General features: G+C 41.7%; 1 protein-coding gene across 5 annotated transcripts in view; it reads left to right on the top strand.

Annotated features, from left to right (window-relative positions):
• The window catches only part of grin2aa (glutamate receptor, ionotropic, N-methyl D-aspartate 2A, a), a 178,041-nt gene that overhangs the window by 130,738 nt on the left and 26,937 nt on the right, over window positions 1-20,366 (top strand). For all 5 annotated transcript variants that reach the window (XM_058050152.1, XM_058050151.1, XM_058050153.1 and 2 more), the window contains 3 exons: window positions 12,285-12,487; window positions 16,105-16,276; window positions 17,798-17,951. In XM_058050152.1, coding sequence (XP_057906135.1) covers window positions 12,285-12,487; window positions 16,105-16,276; window positions 17,798-17,951 — 529 coding nt within the window. The remainder of the gene's footprint in view (window positions 1-12,284; window positions 12,488-16,104; window positions 16,277-17,797; window positions 17,952-20,366) is intronic.

The following is a 20,366-nucleotide window of genomic DNA, read 5'->3' as shown; positions in this document are numbered from 1 at the left end:
CTTTCTTGCATGTCTTTGATGCTTCATATTTAAAGAATACTCTCGAGAGATGTGGCCTCCGGAAAATTGGGATCAATCCAAATCGGGAATCGATACTTGTGTCTTGTTGAACTTGATTGGTTTTACATTTTCTTCTTTTCCGCTCTTCTTTCCTCCTTTCTGGACGGTAACCTTCTGGTTCATTGTTTTTTTTTTTTCAGCTGTCCGTCTTACACCGTCCATTGTAGCCTTCCGTCGTCTTTAATGATGTTTTACTTCCTGCAGCTTTCCTTCCCTTCTTTCCTTCCTCGGACAGATAACGTGTCCCATGTCAGTCTTTAGCTGTGATTGGAGTTGTGGCACTTTAATTAGGTCCGCAAGGGTTGACTGCTCATACATGTGTGGATGGATATTCACCCCCCCCGGCCCCCCTCCCCCCACACTTGCCCCCGCATCCTTTTTAGCGCTTTAATCAGGTCGAATCTGTACTATACGTCTCTGTGTTTGGACTCTCTGCTCAAAACTGGACTTTTTTCCCAATCATCCACGATCCTTATGTTAGATAAGAACGTTTATATCGTTGAAGGTCACCTTATTCGCCAATAAAGCCCTCTAAACATGCTATTATTATGCTAATGTTGAAGCTAACACAGAGGACTATGTTTTTGACGGTATTTGTTCGGACTTTCTTTGGACATAATAGCTGGACTGGATGAAGGTTTATTTCGGTGAACCAAACGGAAAAGCTCTCAATTTACCGCTCGATCAACCCTCAACCTACGGTCATGGCCTTTGGGTACTGACCGAAAGATTGTGGGTACGGTTTTCTCAGAAGAAGGGGGGTTGGGCTTTCCCTTAGAGATAAGGTGAGAAGCTCGGTCATCCGGGAGAAGCTCCTCCACATTCATGAGGAGCCACATTAAGGTGGTGAGGATGCTTCCCTGGGGGAGGGCACGTTCAGGGCACCAGTAGGAGGCCTCGGGGGTCGTTGAGGAACTGGAGGAAGTCGTCGGAAAGTGGGAAGTGGATGGATGCCAACAAATAATTCATTCTATAATTTAGAGTTTGGAACATTTTCAATCCTGGGTGGCACGGCGGTCGAGTGGTTAGCGTGCAGACCTCACAGCTAGGAGACCAGGGTTCAATTCCACCCTCGGTCATCTCTGTGTGGAGTTTGCATGTTCTCGGTTTCCTCCCACATTCCAAAAACATGCTAGGTTAATTAGCCACTCCAAATTGTCCATAGGTATGAATGTGAGTGTGAATGGTTGTTTGTCTATATGTGCCCTGTGATTGGCTGGCCACCAGTCCAGGGTGTACCCCGCCTCTTGCCCAGAAAACAGCTGGGATAGGCTCCAGCACCCCTCGCGAACCTCGTGAGGATAAACGCTAGAAAATGAATGAATGAATGAACCTTCTAAATGTGTTTTTTTTAACATTATTAGAGCTCTCTAGACATGAAGTAGCACCCCTATAGTCACTGATACACTCCTGTAATTCATTATTTATGACATTACACAACTATTTTGCTGGAGACCCGAGTTCAATTCCACCTTCCGCCATCTCTGTGTGGAGTTTGCATGTTCCCCCCCCCCCCGTGCATGCGTGGGTTTTCTCCGGGTACTCCGGTTTCCTCCCACATTCCAAAAACATGCTAGGTTAATTAGCCACTCCAAATTGTCCATAGGTATGAATGTGAGTGTGAATGGTTGTTTGTCTATATGTGCCCTGTGATTGGCTGGCTGGCCACCAGTCATCAGGGTGTACCCCGCCTCTACCCAGCCCAAAGACAGCTGGGATAGGCTCCAGCACCCCCCGCGAACCTCGTGAGGAAAAGCGGTAGAAAATGAATGAATGAATGAACATTGTGTCCCAAACCGACTTTGTTGACGGAGGTAGCGTTAGCATTAGCGTTAGCGTTAGCTATGAAATCAATAAAGCTGAAGAACCTGAAGATGTCATGTGACTACATGGTTACAGCCTGTATATAAAACACTGTTTAAGGTTTTTACATGTTCTTTAGAGAGCTTTAGAGGGCTTTAGACGCGGAAAAGGTGAATGATTACCTGCACTGTTAGTCAAAAACTGCCAGCAGTAGTTTTTTTTTCATGTTCATGTTTCGCATAGAGATTGTGGATGATGAAAATTCCCCCCTAAAAATGCAGTTTTCCTTTCATATTTCATATGGACACGCTTCCACACTCCAAGTATTCTCTGCTTCTGCTGCTGTGCTGGGAGGAGACGCGTTGTGTTGCTGGCCTGTGAAATTGATCAGCACCACTCCATCGTGTTGCAGAGAGAAGAGGCGACCGAAACAAGAGGCTCAAAGAGGAAACATAATTGGGTGCTGATTTTGCTCTTTTCTCCGCGCCTCCGTCCCACCCCGTGCATCGGGGGGAGTCAGCGGCACACGGAACGAGGAGATTTTTTTTTTTTTATGATGATCAAGACATAGAAATTCATAAAGTGCACCAAAATATGGTTCTGCACTAAAAATATCACAGGTGTTCCCCTCAGGCCACAGGCGGAACAGGCAGGGAGAGAAGAGTAATGAGGGATGAGCGAGTGATGGAGGCAGATGGGCAAGGGTAGAAAATGGCTTGGAGAGGAAGAAGTGAAAGAGTGAAAATAGGAAGAAATGAAGGAAGTGGAAGATAGAGCCTAGCCTAGTCTTTGCGTCAAGATGCGATGCAGCCCTGTGATTGGCTGGCCACCAGTCCAGGGTGTACCCCGGCCTCTCGCCCCGAAGACAGCTGGGATAGGCTCCAGCAACCCCCGTACAACAATGAATCTCGCACACAATAAAACAAAAATAAAGTAAAATTATTCCAACAACAGGCGACTCCAAATTGTCCATAGGTATGAATGTGAGTGTGAATGGTTGTTTGTCTATATGTGCCCTGTGATTGGCTGGCCACCAGTCCAGGGTGTACCCCGCCTCTCGCCCTAAGACAGCTGGGATAGGCTCCAGCACCCCCGACCCTCATGAGGATAAGCAAATGAATGAATGAACCTTCTAAATGTCTTTTTTTTAACATTATTAGAGCTCTCTAGACATGAGGTAGCACCCCTATAGTCACTTATACACTCCTATAATTCATTATTTATGACATTACACAACTCTTTTGCTGGAGACCCGAGTTCAATTCCACCCTCGGCCATCTCTGTGTGGAGTTTGCATGTTCTCCCCGTGCATGCGTGGGTTCTCTCCGGGTACTCCGGTTTCCTCCCACATTCCAAAAACATGCTAGGTTAATTAGCGACTCCAAATTGTCCATAGGTATGAATGTGAGTGTGAATGGTTGTTTGTCTATATGTGCCCTGTGATTGGCTGGCCACCAGTCCAGGGTGTACCCCGCCTCTCAGCCCGAAGAAGACAGCTGGGATAGGCTCCAGCACCCTCCGCAACCCTTGTGAGGATAAGCAGTAGAAAATGAATAAATGAATGAATATTATTAGCGGCTGCACAGCAAACGAGTGGTTAGCACGCAAGCGTCACAGCTCGGAGACCCGAGTTCAATTCCACCCTCGGCCATCTCTGTGTGGAGTTTGCATGTTCTCCCCGTGCATGCGTGGGTTTTTTTTCGGGTACTCCGGTTTCCTCCCACATTCCAAAAACATGCTAGGTTAATTGGCAAAAATACGGAAAAATACGGTAGACACTTCTGTTTAGAATATTTGCACATTACTTACAGACACATTTTTGTATTAGAATGTATTCCGTTAAAAGGACCCGCTATGTTGTATCATTCGATTTGTGTGCCTGAATTATTGCAGCCAAAAGATGTAACGGCTAAGCTAAGCTATTAAAAAAAGTAGTCATAAAAATCCACTGTATGCTTGTTAGCTTAGTGTAGCATTCTTAGTACCATACAATGCAAACCACCGCCACTTTATACCTCTTTATGCTAGCTATTTTCTCCTTTTAAACAGCATCACAAACAAAACGCAAGATGCCTGATGGGATGCAACGTGCAACCACGCGTTTCTACTGATTCCAGCTAATGCAACTTGACTAAGCTAACTATATTTACTGATTACAACCAGGACGTGATGCTTTATTCCTGCTGAGTAGATGGGAGTGTGGAAATTGCTTAAGGAAGTGCTGCAGTGTTCCGAGCCGGTTTGCGAAATAATTATTTCAGACAGCATGGGATTTGTGCTTGGAAAAAATAAATAAAAATCACAGTGTAGCGACGCACACGCATGCAAGAAGACACATGCGTGTGCACGGCATGAAGTGTTTATGCATTAGAGCAGGGGTGGGCAAGCATTGATATAACCAAATTTCCGGGGGGGGGGGGGGGGGGGGGGCAGACTATATATTTTACACGTAACAGTCCACCTGGTATTATTGTATCTGTAAAATTGTCATGCAATCTGCTATTATTATTTAATATTTTATATTTATATTTAAATATTTTAAAAATAATAAAATATTATAATAATTAAAATAAAATTAAAATAATAATTATAATATTATTATTATGTAAAATATGCAAATATAACAATATTATATATAATTAATATAATAATTAGCATTAATATAATAAATATAATAATCATAAAGGTTATAATAATAATATAATAATTATTATTTTAATTTTTGTGCTTGTGTCTCTTTTTTCAGGAGCACTTTGTAAACAACAGACCATGTCAAACAACGAAATTGATACAACCATCAAAAGGTTGGCTCAGGCCATGATGCCAGGGGCCGTATTCAGACACTTGGCGGGCCGGATGTGGCCCCCAGGCCGTAGTTTGCCCACCCCTGCATTAGAGTATTCATTCATTCATTTTCTACCGCTTTTCCTCACGAGGGTCGCGGGGGGTTCTGGAGCCTATCCCAGCTGTCTTCGGGCGAGAGGCGGGGTACACCCTGGACTGGTCGCCAGCCAATCACAGGGCACATATAGACAAACAACCATTCACACTCACATTCATACCTATGGACAAATTGCGGTCACCAATTAACCTAGCATGTTTTTGGAATGTGGGAGGAAACCGGAGTACCCGGATAAAACCCACGCATGCACGGGGAGAACGTGCAAACTCCACACAGAGATGCCCGAGGGTGGGATTGAACCCTGGTCTCCTAGCTGTGAGGTCTGCGCGCTAACCCCTAGACCACCGTGCCGCCCATTAGAGTATACAAAATAAAAATAAAAAAATCGATATTAACGGGTTCAAATTTCTCTTACTGCTCTTTTTTGTTATTTGGGTTTTTTTTTTGGCCTCATTTTGATGTACGCTTTGCACACAGGCATGCATGCTTTCACTCACACACACACACACACACACACACATACACACACACATACACACAAACAGAGCAAGTGCCGGAGAGAGAGAGAGCAAGCTCTATTTTCCCGACATAATTTTGTCTGACAGAAGTGACAGATACTGTTTTATGACTGAACGCTTTTCTCCACGCTATTAGGGACTCATTCTCCCATAATGCAAATTGCCACAGCGATAACTCTCCCAGTGAGAGCGCCGTACAGAAGGTGCACAGTAAAAAAAAAGCGGCCCTGACTTCCTGTTTTCTTTATTCTTATAATGTGTACGTATAGCTTAGATCAGTGTACCTTGAGAAACCGTCAGGTGTGCCGTGAGGAATTATCCAATATCACTTTTTATGGTGGCCAGCCAATCACAGGGCACATATAGACAAACAACCAAAAAGACAAAAAGCAAGTTCAACTCCCAATCTAATTCCAAATAACTGAATGGCAGAGCAGCTAAAGTTCATTACCCATATCCTGCTGGAGGGTACACCCTGGACTGGTGGCCAGCCAATCACAGGGCACATATAGACAAACAACCATTCACACTCACATTCATACCTATGGACAATTTGGAGTCGCTAATTAACCTAGCATGTTTTTGGAATGTGGGAGGAAACCGGAGTAGGGTGGGGAAAGACAAAATAAGAAGCCAAAAAGTTACCACTTCCACACAAAATAGGAGGAGAAGTCATTTATTCATTCATTTTCTTCCGCTTATCCTCACGAGGGTCGCAGGGGGTGCTGGAGCCTATCCCAGCTGTCTTCTTCGGGCGAGAAGCGGGGTACACCCTGGACTGGTGGCCAGCCAATCACAGGGCACATATAGACAAACAACCATTCACACTCACATTCATACCTATGGACAATTTGGAGTTGCTAATTAACCTAGCATGTTTTTTTTTGGAATGTGGGAGGAAACCGGAGTACCCGGAGAAAACCCACGCATGCACGGGGAGAACATGCAAACTCCACACAGAGATGGCCGAGGGCGGGGAAAGACAAAATAAGAAGCCAAAAAGTTACCACTTCCACACAAAATAGGAGGAGAACTCATTTATTCATTCATTTTCTACCGCTTATCCTCACGAGGGTCGCAGGGGGTGCTGGAGCCTATCCCAGCTGTCTTCTTCCGGCGAGAGGCGGGGTACACCCTGGACTGGTGGCCAGCCAATCACAGGGCACATATAGACAAACAACCATTCACACTCACATTCATACCTATGGACAATTTGGAGTCACTAATTAACCTAGCATGTTTTTTTTTGGAATGTGGGAGGAAACCGGAGTACCCGGAGAAAACCCACGCATGCACGGGGAGAACATGCAAACTCCACACAGAGATGGCCGAGGGTGGAATTGAACCCTGGTCTCCTAGCTGTGAGGTCTGCGCGCTAACCACTAGACCGCCGTGTTGCCTCATTAATCATCATTTGCAAATATTATTATTTATTATTAGGCAAGAAAAAATAAAATGGCCGCAAATAATGACTTTTGATGAGTCGTTCCGGGGGGCCAAAGCGTGAAGTCATCGGGAAGAACCTCGGAATGATGATGCACTATGATGTTATAATGCATGAATCCGTCGTGTCTCGTCATCATTACTTCCTGGTGGCGTTTGTGTCACATGGCGATGCTCTCGAAGAACACGCTGTTCGGAAAATATCCGGAGATTCAGCATTCTGCGGCGTACACGGTCGATTTATGCGACTCCTCCTCTCTGGGCGTTAATTTATTTACCCCTCTTTGTCTAATTAGAGAGGAGTAGAGGAAGACAGGGGAGCAGCGGGACAGGAAACCGGAGGAGTTGCTGAATTCAGCGTCCTCTCAATCGTTTACACTTCCGAGTTTCTATCGCACAAGTCGGAATTTCATTTAAATGTTGTGAGGTCGGGGCGGCACGGCGCTCGAGTGGTTAGCGTGCAGCCCTCGCAGCTAGGAGACCAAGGGTTCAATTCCACCCTCGGGCCATCTCTGTGTGGAATTTGCATGTTCTCCCCGGGTTTTCTCCGGGTACTCCGGTTTCCTTCCACATTCCAAAAAAAAAACATGCTAGGTTAATTGCTGACAGCTGGGATAGGCTCCGGCATACCTATGACCCTTGTATGGATAAGCGGTAGAAAATGAATGAATGAATGTGCACTTGGGGGGGGGGCGTACAACAATGAATCTCGCACACAATAAAACTAAAATAAAGTAAAATTATTCCAACAAAATGCATGCTAGGTTAATTAGCGACTCCAAATTGTCCATAGGTATGAATGTGAGTGTGAATGGTTGTTTGTCTATACATATGTGCCCAGTGATTGGCTGGTCAGGGTGTACCCCGCCTCTCACCCAAAGACAGCTGGGATAGGCTCCAGCACCCCACCGCGACCCTCGTGAGGAAAAGCGGCAGAAAATGAATGAATGAATGAAAATTAAATAAAATTAAAATAAATCAAAATTATATTAGGAAAGCAGGAAGTGAACAAATGTAACAGTTACTGATTATAAAAGTACCAGATGGAGGGGTAGGATTTAATAAGCTTTGCTTCTTCCTACTCCTTTTGGACATGTGGAACTGTGAACTGATTATGGGATGGCATTCAATTGTAATCTGATGCATGTTCAAATGAAATGAAACCATTACCATTACTGCCATACTCTGCTTATCCAAGGCTTCTTAAGGTCTTCCCAGGCCAATTGAGATACATACAGTAGACCCTCCAATCTGTCCTGGGTCTTCTCCGAGGCCTCCTAATGATCGGACGTGCCCTGAACACATCCCCAGGGAAGCATCTGGGATGAATCCTGATGCTGCCTCATCTGGATCCTTTCAATATGTAGGAGCAGAGGCGCCACTCCAAGTTCCTCCCAGTGCTTCTCACCTTATCTCTAAGGGAGCTTCCAGTCAGTCATTTAGGAGGCTCATCAAAGATCTGCCTTGGGCCCCTTTTTGTTTGTTTCTATAGTGATGGACAAATTGGACAGTGATAGAATGAGGAAGATGGCGTGGTTGAAGTACTTAGGGTTAACTAGAAAACATGGAAGAGCGGTGAAGAAGGATTCAAGGATGCTGTAGGATTCAAGGAAGGGTTCTAAGGCATGAAGGTGGTAGGAGGACTGGCAGGAGGAAATAGGACAGGTGGAAAGGCGGCATGCGTTCACACATATAAGCGTTCACTGACTGTAGTGAGACGGTTAGACAAATGTGGCCCCTTCCCTAGAGAGAGAAGGTGACGTACAAGAAACGGTACACATGCCACACCTTGGTGTACTTTCCTGAACCATTCACCCCCCCCCCCTCCCCCACACACACTGAAGCGTTGACAGTGTGTAACAAAATGTCTCTAATCCCTGTCAAAGGATATAAAAGCACTCAAAGCAAAACAATTAAAATGCTAATTTCACTTCCTACATCGGGCTTAGCAGGCAGGTGAAGCAACGACGTTCGTGCGTATGTGCAAGGACCACTTCAAGATGGCCGATACATATCGCTACTTTGCTGTTTAAGTTTTATAGCCTCACTCTATCACGTCATTAATAAACGTTCCTGTTTTGTGGGTTGAATACAGCCTATTATTAGTCAAAATAAATACATATTTAAAATGATGTTAGGTATAAGGCATTCATATGACGCATTGAAAGACGTAGCATTCTACACTAGGTGTCAGTAATGTTACTGTCATGTCCGGTGACATCGATGACACACAAGCACCAGACCTGTTCGCCAAAACGTGACTTTTTTGTCGCAGCTTTGAATTATCTCACAACAAACACAGTAATCCCGATTTAAAAACACAGGCTACCGTAACCCACGGCAAGATGAAAATCAACTGTGAATCTCCGGCGTCACTTCCTGTCAGCTTCACCAGCAGACAAACACAACTCTTATTTATGTCTTATGTCTGCTATATTGGTTAATATGAGTGTAAAAAGTAAATATAGGGGTGTTATTTCATGACCCAAGAGCTCTAATAATGTTAAACATATTTAGAAGGTTGTAAAATTGGGTTTTCTCTGCTGTAACTATGAAAATATTCCCATTTAGGGAATAAATAATCCTCCTTTACTGAAATTGACTTGTCACGGTTGGTGTAAAACTAACTATAGGGGTGTTATTTCATGACCCAGGAGCTCTAATAATGTTAAACATATTTAGAAGATTGTAAAAGGGGTCTTCGCTGCTTTAACTATGAAAATATTCCCATTTATGAGTAAGGAATCCTCCTTTGCTGAAATTGACTTGTCACGGTTGGTGTAAAAGTAACTATAGGGGTGTTATTTCATGACCCGGCAGCTTTAATAATGTTAAACATATTTAGAAGGTTGTAAAATTGGGTTTTCTCTGCTCTAACTATGAAAATATTCCCATTTATGAGTAAGGAATCCTGCTTTGCTGCAATTGACTTGTCACGGTCTGTCCTGGAACCAATTAACCGACATAAACGAGGGATTACTGTGTTTATTTTGGATGAGAATGCAAGCTGAGGTAGATTAGCTTGAAATGTCTCAATCAAAACCAAAAGAAAAATGTTTACTAAGCTTTCACAGCCGTGCTAAAAACATTTACTGCTAAATCAGCATATTTATTGTACACCAACGTGTACACACTAAACAACTTCATACAAATCAGCCCGTACATGTTAGACATGTCGACATGCAGAAGAGAGCGTTTGCAAATGGAAGGAACGGGGGGGAAAGCAAGGTTTGCCTTTTTCTGCCTCCTGTTGTATTAATAATTAAGAGCGAAGCAACGACACAAACATAAACACCGCAGGCACACGCACACTCACTGCATATACTGTATAGGACAGGTGTGGATGGGGAGAGGGCATCCATAAGGGAATCTGACATCGCAGCTCTGAAAACTTTCTAAATTATTGACATGTCATGCAGTCACACATGCACACTTTACATACCGCAAAAACAACATACACAATGCAGCTCTATTCATGTGGGGGAACTATCTTTTTGCTTAAAAATAGAAACAAGAGAGTGGAGACCTCCACTAAGCACTATAAAATAATAATCATAGTCTTTGATATTTTTCAGAACCTATATATTTTTTCTTCAGGTGCTTTGACCTTTTTTGGGGTAGTATATGTGTACAAAAGACTACTTGTTATACCCTGTTCTGTTGTGGTTTAATTAGGCTGACGTGTGCGGGTGTAACTCGAAAGTACTACGCTGCTCGGGTACCTGAACGCGCCGCGGAAGCCGCTAGCTTAGGGAGTCACTCTAACTGTTAGCCCCGAGTGTCGATGTGTCCACACGGACTTCGCGGTGAAAGCTATATATATATATAGCTGTGTGCGTCTATAAACGTGAGTAACGTTTATTATCACTCATTTAATGTCAGACGCCGTCGATTTATATCCCTATTGTAGTGTTTTGTGCCGTTATTTCCAGCCGCATGGCTGGTTGCTAACTTCATGTTAGTTAGCCTCGTTAGCATCGCTACATTGTTGCGGTTCGGATGTGAAACGCATTGCTAACTATAGCATTGTTTTGTGTGCTTGTTCCCACACCAAAAACACACACATGCCATTATGCGCACCCACGTAACTGTGATGCGACGTGTTACAAATAAATAAAGCAGCCAGAATATGTGGCTAGTCTGGAATGACTGATTGTCTTAAAGCAACAGAAGATGAATGGGGTGCAATGCTTGGCTGCAACCAGCAGAGGCGCTCTTGATGATTAGAGTCTGTTTGCAGTCCAAAGAAAACCTCAGCAACGGGAAATTGATGCCACAACTCCTCCATGCCGCATTAAAACAATTTCCGCTGCAGATGACAGGGACGGTGAGAAAGCATCTGCAAACGTTTGGCTGGTTCTGTACATCTGGAGGGGTACGGATCTGTTTGTTAGCAGGGTCATGTGACTTTCCTCACATAGGTTTAGGTGTGGATCCGGACGGAGGTGAGGTTACAGGAATTGTGTCAAATGGAAAAAAACGGTCTTGTGAGAATGAACTTGACTTTTTCCTTGAATTCTCAGCGAGTCATGCATGCATCATTGTCACAATTCAGGTAAGTATGGATGAAGTAGGGGTGCAAAGATTGACAGAATTCACAGTACGGTTTGACATTTTCACTCTTTTTAATTTTGTATTTTATTAAAATTAAAATAAATGAAAACAATTATCAAAATAACAATACAGCCGAAGTCAAGACAACACGTAAACAAACGTAAGCCAAAAAAGATATTTCAATTAATCGTAAAAATAATAGCAACAATAACCAAGCAAGTGTAAAAAAACACATTTTTGCAATGGAGTTCTGCGCATGCATGCCGCGATTGACTCTTTTGAAGGTTTTACATGAAATTAATTGGTGTAAATTAAATGAAACTTTTAAATTTTTGTATTTTATTAAAATTAACTGACGTTTTTAAAAGTAGTAATAGCAAGCTAAATAAATATATACTTACACATAGTTAGACTAAGTAGCATTCATAACTTTCAAAGGCCTTGTTCTCGTCCAGTTTGCTTTTCCAATAATAAAATAAATGAAAACAATGATCAAAATAACGATACAGCCGAACTCAAGACAACACGTAAACGGACACAAGCCAAAAAACATATTTCAATTAATCATAAAAATAATAGCAACAATAACCAAGCAAGTGTAAAAAAACACATTTTTGCAATGGAGTTCAGCTCATGCATGGCGTCATTGTCTCTTTTGAAGGTTTTACATGAAACTAATTGGTGTAAATTAAATAAAACTTTTTAATTTTGTATTTTATAGCGTTTTTTTTTTAGCTTTGTTAGTCATTGGCGTTGCGGTCCCCCTAGTGTGCCTTTTATAGCGCATTTCTTCGTAAACAAGGGCGGCGACCCGTTGCCCTTCACAAACTTCCCCCGATGGCGAGACTGTAAAACACTAACTGACTTTAAACCTCACTTCACCGTGCTGAAAAGCACGATCGGTAAAAAAAAAAAAAAAAAAAAAAAACCCACCATTCCAGTTCTCCAATGTCGGGTGACTAACGTTAATCCCGTTTTTGTGCTGCACTGCTTCGCCCCCGCAGATGGGGAGGCTGGACAACGGCAGCCTGACACTGAAGTACCCAGTGTGGCCGCGATTCAACTCTTTCGGCGACGCAGAGCTCGACGACAACCACCTGTCCATCGTCACGTTAGAGGAGAAGCCGTTTGTCATCGTGGAGGACGTGGAGAGACTGACCGGTACCTGCATGAGGAACTCTGTGCCCTGCAGGAAACATATCAAAGAGTACGTATGCCACTTCATATTACACGTTCTTTAATTACCAATATACAGACACACAAAAAAAAAAAAATCACCCATTTTTATCTATTGCTTTTGTCTGGAAGTGCATAGCAGCCGAAAATGGAGGCAGCTGCTGAACTCAGCAATTTACTTGCTTCTTTCCAATTTTCTTTGTAGCGCCCCGATATTGCCTGCGTCTTGCTATCCGCTCTGTTCTTGTCGCCGACACGCCGAGTGTGACGGCGAATGCGTGTAGCACACAGTGGCAATCGGAAGATGCGTCATCAAAGCGCTGTCTTTCGTGGCACTGCGCTATTAATTCTTGCCATTTCAACACACACAAACACACACACTGAAACCTATCCATGTGTATACAACATCAGCGTCTCGATCTGCACACATGAATTCTCACACACACACAAACACAGCTGATTAAGTTGTAATGGGGACCCAGGGAAGAGACCGAGGGAGATTTTCATCCAGAATCACTGTGAACTAGGGCGGAGGATAATGCATCTCCAAGGATCTTCACACACATACACACACACACAGGCCAGTGCAGTGGATTTGTCCTTCCCATAGCACAATTCCCACTCGAGCATCCACAGTGTCCATTTGTAGGAAGAAGGGATGGACGCAGGGAAGTACATGGTACAAGAGAGGGGTGTAGGACGGGATCTCAGGGGGGGTGAAGGGGATCATTCATGCATGCAGAACCACAAATTCACTCATCCAGGCCCGGGTCTACACATAACTACACTGCCCTCCCCGGAGACCCCCCCCCAGCCCCCACCCCCCCAGGCCTTTAGTGGTTCTATATCAAGTTGGCCTGGCAACTTCACAGAGAGCCTCCATAGCGTCACATGCTCTCCACCGGCTCAAAGTCATCATGAGTGCACTCTTCTCAACGATATGTATATCTTCTGTGCCTGGCCTTTTATTGGAGCCACCTTAAGACAAGTGGATGTGCTCACTAATGCAGATTTGTGACCAATATATGAGAGAGCTAGCCCGTTTTTATGAATAGAAATGTTCTTCGCAAATCAAACGACTCTTTGACGTGAACGAGTCTTTTTTTTTTGTCTCTCAGCACTCATGACTGTGTGTGCCGTCACTAAGCTAGCATTAGTGTTTTGTAGCATATGAATAAAACATTTTATATCATTGTTCTTAGATAATTAAAAATATTATTAATATTCATATTAATATTATTATAAATAAAATATTATTATTATACTTAATACTTAATATTATTATTATTATACTCATTGATTCAAGCGCCTTGTCAGTCTAAACGCTTTTCATAGCAGCCGTCACAATGCACACACTCACGTAGCACAATCAGAGTTGCACAAGACATAATACTTTGGATTGGCCTTTTATTGTAGCCATCCTAAGACAAGGGGAGTGCTCACTAATTAGTATACTATTGATTCAAGTGCCTTGTCAGTCTAAACGCTTTTCATAGCAGCCTTCACAATGCACACACTCACGTAGCACAATCAGAGTTGCACAAGACATAATACTTTGGACTGGCATTTTATTGTAGCCATCCCAAGACAAGGGGAAGTGCTCACTAATTATCATACTGATTGATTCAAGTGCCTTGTCAGTCTAAACGCTTCTCACAGCAGCCTTCACAAAGCACACACTCACGAAGCACAATAAGAGTTGCACAAGACATAATACTTTGGACTGGCCTTTTATTGTAGCCACCATAAGACAAGGGAAGTGCTCACTAATGCAGATTTGTGACCAATAGAAAGGTTGTTTTCTCGTATTTTTTGGATACGAGATACGAAATGCTTCTCATAGCAGCCTTCCCAATGCACACACTCACATAGCACAATCAGAGTTGCACAAGACATAATTCGACTGTTTGTTCTTTACGTTCGTGTGACAGTGAGTGACAGTCAAGCTGGTGTGAGTATGAATAACGCATCCATTGTGTGTCTGCTACTTATTTTATCGTATACGGTATATATAACTGTGATTGTGCTATGTGAGTGTGTGGCTACTGGAGTGAAAAAGTGTAATTATAATAATTTCTAGCAACGTCTGCGATTAAAACATTCTGAGGAGACATTTGTTAGCCAAAGTCTGCACAAAGACTCAGAGGTAATTATTACTAAACCAAATATTAGTTCCAGTATTTGAAAAGGGCCCAGCTTTGTCTGGAAAAATAGTCCATTTTCCGACTACTTCTTGAAACATCATGACAAAAATAAGACCAGGCAAGAATTCAGTTGTGGTTGGGATTATTTATGACACATTGACAGCTAGTGATTGTAACAACTGAGTTTGCAGCCGAAGCAAGAGTTGGCTAGTGGTGTTTTCTCCCCCCCCATTTTCCTCTCCAACACAACACAAATCCTCCAAAGTGACAGTGTTCCATTTCGGAAGGTAACTGCAGAGTCACGACTGAATGTGCAATGTGACTTTTTCCCCACCTCGCACTCCTTTAAGTTTTTGTTCAGGTTGCAAAACTTATCGACGGGGTTGTCTTGTCCTAATTAGCACACATCTAAAAGTGAAATGAGAGTCCCAGGTGGCTAACAGTTGATGTGCGGTGTGCAGATGGTACAAGGCTGGAGGATACAGTGCCATCCCAAAACTCTCCCTTTAGTGAGAACAGATTTCCATTAATATGACAAGTTGACGTTAAGGGGAGAAGGCAACAGGAGGATTGGGTAGATTAAGCATGCATGCATGGAAACTGAAACTTAACTAGAAAAGATGCTAAGCTAGGCAGCGCAACTTGATTTGTTTTGGTAACATTGCATTAGCATGGTTAATATTAAAATATGATTTAGCACTTCTAGTCGGACCAAATCAACACAAAACACGTTTTTATAGGTTTACAATTGCAATTTAAAAAACATAAAAATTTAATAAGCAACACAAATCCCACCTTCTTGTTTTGCCATGAGTTATTTTTCAAAATTCAGTTGTTTTTCTGACATCAAAGGTCTGCTTTTCGTTTGATCGTGGCTGCAAAATAAGCCACAACAGAGCCGAAGGAAGTTGCAAGCGCCAGCATTGTGATAAAGAAGTTGTAAATAAAACACTGTTTGATTCAAGAAATAACTCATGGCAAAACAAGAAGGTGGTTTCTGTGTTGATCTCCCTGCCACACTGTGTCAACAATTAACCTCAGAGCCGAAGGAAGTTGCAAGCGCCAGCATTGTGATAAAGAAGGTGTGAATAAAACACTGTTTGATTCAAGAAATAACTCATGGCAAAACAAGAAGGTGGTTTCTGTGTTCATCTCACTGCCACATTGTGTCAACAATTAACCTCGGAGCCGAAGGAAGTTGCAAGCGCCAGCATTGTGATAAAGAAGGTGTGAATAAAACACTGTTTGATTCAAGAAATAACTCATGGCAAAACAAGAAGGTGGTTTCTGTGTTCATCTCGCCGCCACATTGTGTCAAAACTTAACCTCAAATGCTCATTTTATGCCTTCTATTCTTCATTGATGTGCATTTAAAATGATTTTATTCATGTAAAACTATGAAAGTGTGTTTTTTACTAATAAATGCATACTTCTGCAGGCACTCGGCTTAAAAGTCGTTGTGCTCATCACTAATGTCGTGTATTTACATTTTGTGTTTCCATAGCAACACGACTGAGGCTGGTGGGACATACATCAAAAAGTGCTGTAAAGGCTTCTGCATTGACATTTTGAAGAAGATAGCCAAGTACGTCAAGTTCACCTATGACCTGTACCTAGTAACCAATGGCAAACACGGAAAGAAGATAAACAATGTCTGGAATGGGATGGTGGGAGAGGTAAGAGGCCGGACTTCAGTCATTGATTATGTACACACCTTCTTTTTCAGATTCGGGAACTGTACTGTAAATTAGCGGTCCATTAGCGGTCTGTGGTTGCTTCTTTATTGGTCTGTTTAACAAGGAAACTAAAACAACAGCAGCAATTGAAAAATAATAATAAAGTCAAAATATTTAGAAAAAAAAGTTGTAAAACAGGAAAAAATAACATAATTAAGGTAGCAAAGTTGACATATTTGTAATTTTGGAGAAATTAGCTTGTGTTTAGCTTATATTTGCATTATGGGAAAAACATGTACATTGAGAATGTTGCAAGAGTTGGAAAATTTTGATAAAAACAACAGTAAAAACAGCTTTAACTTGACAAGAATAAAGTCAAAATATTACTCAAAAAATGTAGTAATCTCACACATATTTTTAGAATGTTGTAATAAGAGGAAAATTTACATAGAAGGGCAATGATTTTACAAAAATAAAGTCTAAATATTTAGAAAAAAAAGTTGTAAAACAGGAAAAATAACATCATTAAGGTAGCAAAGTTGACATATTTGTAATTTTGGGGAAAATTAGCTTGCAGACTAATTTATATTTGTATTATGGGAATCAATGTACATTGAGAATGTTGTAAGAGTTGGAAAATTTGGATAAAAACAACAGCAGAAAAACAGCTTTAACTTGACGAAGAATAAAGTCAAAATATTACGCAAAAAATTTTGTAATCTCACACAAATTTTTAGAATGTTGTAATACGAGGAAAAATTACATAGAATTGAAATATTAAGAGAAATTGTGATTTTTTTTTTTTAAAGTGGTAATATTACAAAACATTTTTGGAAAATTAGGTTGCGACAAAAGTTATAATGTTACCGAAATAAAGTCAAAATATTATGGGACTCAAGTCCTAACAATAATACTGAAGAAAATTAGATCATGTAAGAAGAAAGTTGAAATAAAAAAAAAAACGAGAGGAAAAAATCGCAAAGCTTATGCTAATAATACACTTTTTCAGTTCTTAGCATATCCATATGTGGTTTATAAATTATTACCATGTACTTTGCATGCCTTCATTTTTCAGTATGTGGCCTTGTAATTATCTTTAAAGAGCATTTTTAATCTGAAGGTGACGTCCCAGAGGTCGTTTTTATTGCCGTCTATATCTTTAATGGCAGACATTACTGAGTCATTTTGATGCTATCCAACATTAATTGTATGTTCCGACTTGCTTATTGATTTTGTGCATGGTGAAGAACATTCAGTTATTATTTTCTGAGTTGCTCCACTGATGAAATGTACATTTCTTCCTCTACCTTTTTCATTTTCCTCCACATAACCCTTCCCCCGTCCCTTACATTCCACTTATCTCCTAAAATATCTGATTTCCCATCATCCCTTCTACCTTGCCCGCCTCGCTTTGCGCTCATCATTTGTCCCTTTCCTCTCGCCTTCTGGTCTTCTCCTCCCAATCATCCACCTCCTCCATCCATCCATCCATCCATCCCGCCTCTCCTCCCCACCCCCAAGGTGGTCTATAAGAAAGCCGTCATGGCCGTCGGATCTCTGACGATCAATGAGGAGCGTTCTGAGGTCATCGATTTCTCCGTCCCGTTCGTGGAAACTGGTATCAGCGTCATGGTGTCCCGTAGTAACGGAACCGTGTCCCCGTCAGCCTTTCTCGGTAAGCGTCCTTATGTGTTGGTAGAATAGATGTCATGAATGCCTGTTTTTTGACTTCCTGGAGCCAGTATTTAGCCTTTTTTGATCCTTGAGCGGCACTGGAATTCTGGCTTGGGTTTAGATATCCTGCAGGAAGCCAAACTAGTCTAATTGGACATTATTGTTTTGTGGTTATTAGTTCAGAGGGCATGTTAGCGTGAGAAATAGAAGACATGCAAGCGCCTTGAAGGCTCCTTGTCTTGCAGTTCTCTCCCAAAACGCTAGGGGCAGTGTTCTTCCAAAATTTGTCCTTGTGTAGCTATTTAGCTTCCTGTGTGGCGGTACTAGTGAACAATGGCGACATTTATTGTACGTTTATGTGGATCCAATATCACATCACGTTTCGTCCTTGAAACACGGAATAAACACATTAATTAAAATGCTAATTACCATTAAAAATGTTTAAAAATGTTAATCTTAATTACAAAAAATATTTTTTTTGGTTGAATATGATCTATTAGTAAAAAATGTATTCATATCCAAGCAAATAATATGTATAAATGCAGTATCCACTGCCTAAATTAAGCATTTCCAAGCATTAAAATGGCTAAATGGTGACTTCAGCAAGCAGCAGGTTAGCAGTGTACAAAATGGCCGACAGTCATTAATTAAAACACATGAATTAAAATCTTAATTACTGTTAAAAATGTTAATCTTAATTACAAAAAAATATTTTTTTGGTTGAATATGATCTATTAGTCAAAAATGTATTCATATCCAAGCAAATAATATGTATAAATGCAGTATCCATGACCAAAATTAAGCATTTCCAAGCATTAAAATGGCTAAATGGTGACTTCAGCTAGCAGCAGGTTAGCAGTGTACAAAATGGCCGACAGTCATTAATTAAAACACATGAATTAAAATGTTAATTACTGTTAAAAATGTTAATCTTAATTACAAAAAAATATTTTTTTGGTTGAATATGATCTATTAGTCAAAAATGTATTCATATCCAAGCAAATAATATGTATAAATGCAGTATCCATGACCAAAATTAAGCATTTCCAAGCATTAAAATGGCTAAATGGTGACTTTAGCTAGCAGCAGGTTAGCAGTGTACAAAATGGCAGACAGCCATTAATTAAAATGTTAATTACTGTTTAAAAATGTTTAAAAATTGTAATCTTAATTACAAAAAATATTTTTTTTGGTTGAATATGATCTATTAGTCAAAAATATATTCATATCCAAGCAAATAATATGTATAAATGCAGTATCCATGGCCTAAATTAAGCATTTCCAAGCATTAAAATGGCTAAATGGTGACTTTAGCTAGCAGCAGGTTAGCAGTGTACAAAATGGCCGACAGCCATTAATTAAAACACATTAATTAAAATGTTAATTACTGTTAAAAATGTTTAAATCTTAATTACAAAAATATATTTTTTGTATTTTAAAATTAAATTAAATTAAAATTAAATTAAATTCAGCTAGCAGCAGGTTAGCAGTGTACAAAATGGCCGACAGCCGCTCCTGTGTGAACGTTCACTGCTGGTTAAAGCCATTTCCGGTGGATTGTGGGTATTCCCGTTGTATTCTACGCTGGTCTGGAGGTGTCGGTAACGTCACATGGATGAGACAAACCAGGAAGTACGCTGTTAATACGCTGTTATTATGCTGTTAATACGTTTTTAATATGCTAGTATGCTAATTGCTAACGTGTGGGTCCAGCGAGCTGTAGCATGTGCTTTCCATGTACTTAAGTGACATAACAATACATCCAATAATTGTCTTTATTTTTTTGCTAATTTTTGTAAGTAATGTTGAGCCTCTCGAACGCCACGGTCACAAGCTATAGCGCCACCTGCCGTTTCGACACACGCTTGGCAGGTCGCGATAGCGTTAGTCATGTCAGCTCCGGGGGCAAGCCATGACACCACAGGCCCGGTACACGCTGCCAGCCGACTGGCATGGCGGAGGCTGGCGGAGGGCTCACGGCTGCTCACGCAAGCATGGAGACGGCGTACGCAGCGCGCTGCTGTGAAAGTGGCAATTAGAAGGGCTTTGCTGGAACGCCCCATCATGGCTCCTCGCCAACGCGCTCTTGCGCACAAGCGCCGCGGCCCCCCCCCCCCCCTCTCTCCGCCATACGTTACAGGCTTTAATCTCTGCAGTGGTGTTGTTGGCTCAGAGGGAGGACAGGACTGCTGACACCGAAGCTTCCTACGCCTCTTCACACTGTCAAACCGGAGCTCGGAGAGTGTGCGCACATTCACAAGTTCAGGGTTTAGATGTGGGGGGGGGGTTGTTGCGAACATGCATGAATCTGCTTCTTTAATGCAGCACTTTGCTGAACGCGTCCCCGTGTGTGTGCGTGTGAGTAATTGATTTCCTCATTCGGTTCAAGGAAGGGCAGAGCGAGACGGATCATGAA

This window comes from Doryrhamphus excisus, chromosome 15 (assembly GCF_030265055.1).
Source record: "Doryrhamphus excisus isolate RoL2022-K1 chromosome 15, RoL_Dexc_1.0, whole genome shotgun sequence".
In the NCBI taxonomy this organism is placed as follows: Eukaryota; Metazoa; Chordata; class Actinopteri; order Syngnathiformes; family Syngnathidae; genus Doryrhamphus; species Doryrhamphus excisus.
This window is presented reverse-complemented; position numbering and strand designations above follow the sequence as displayed.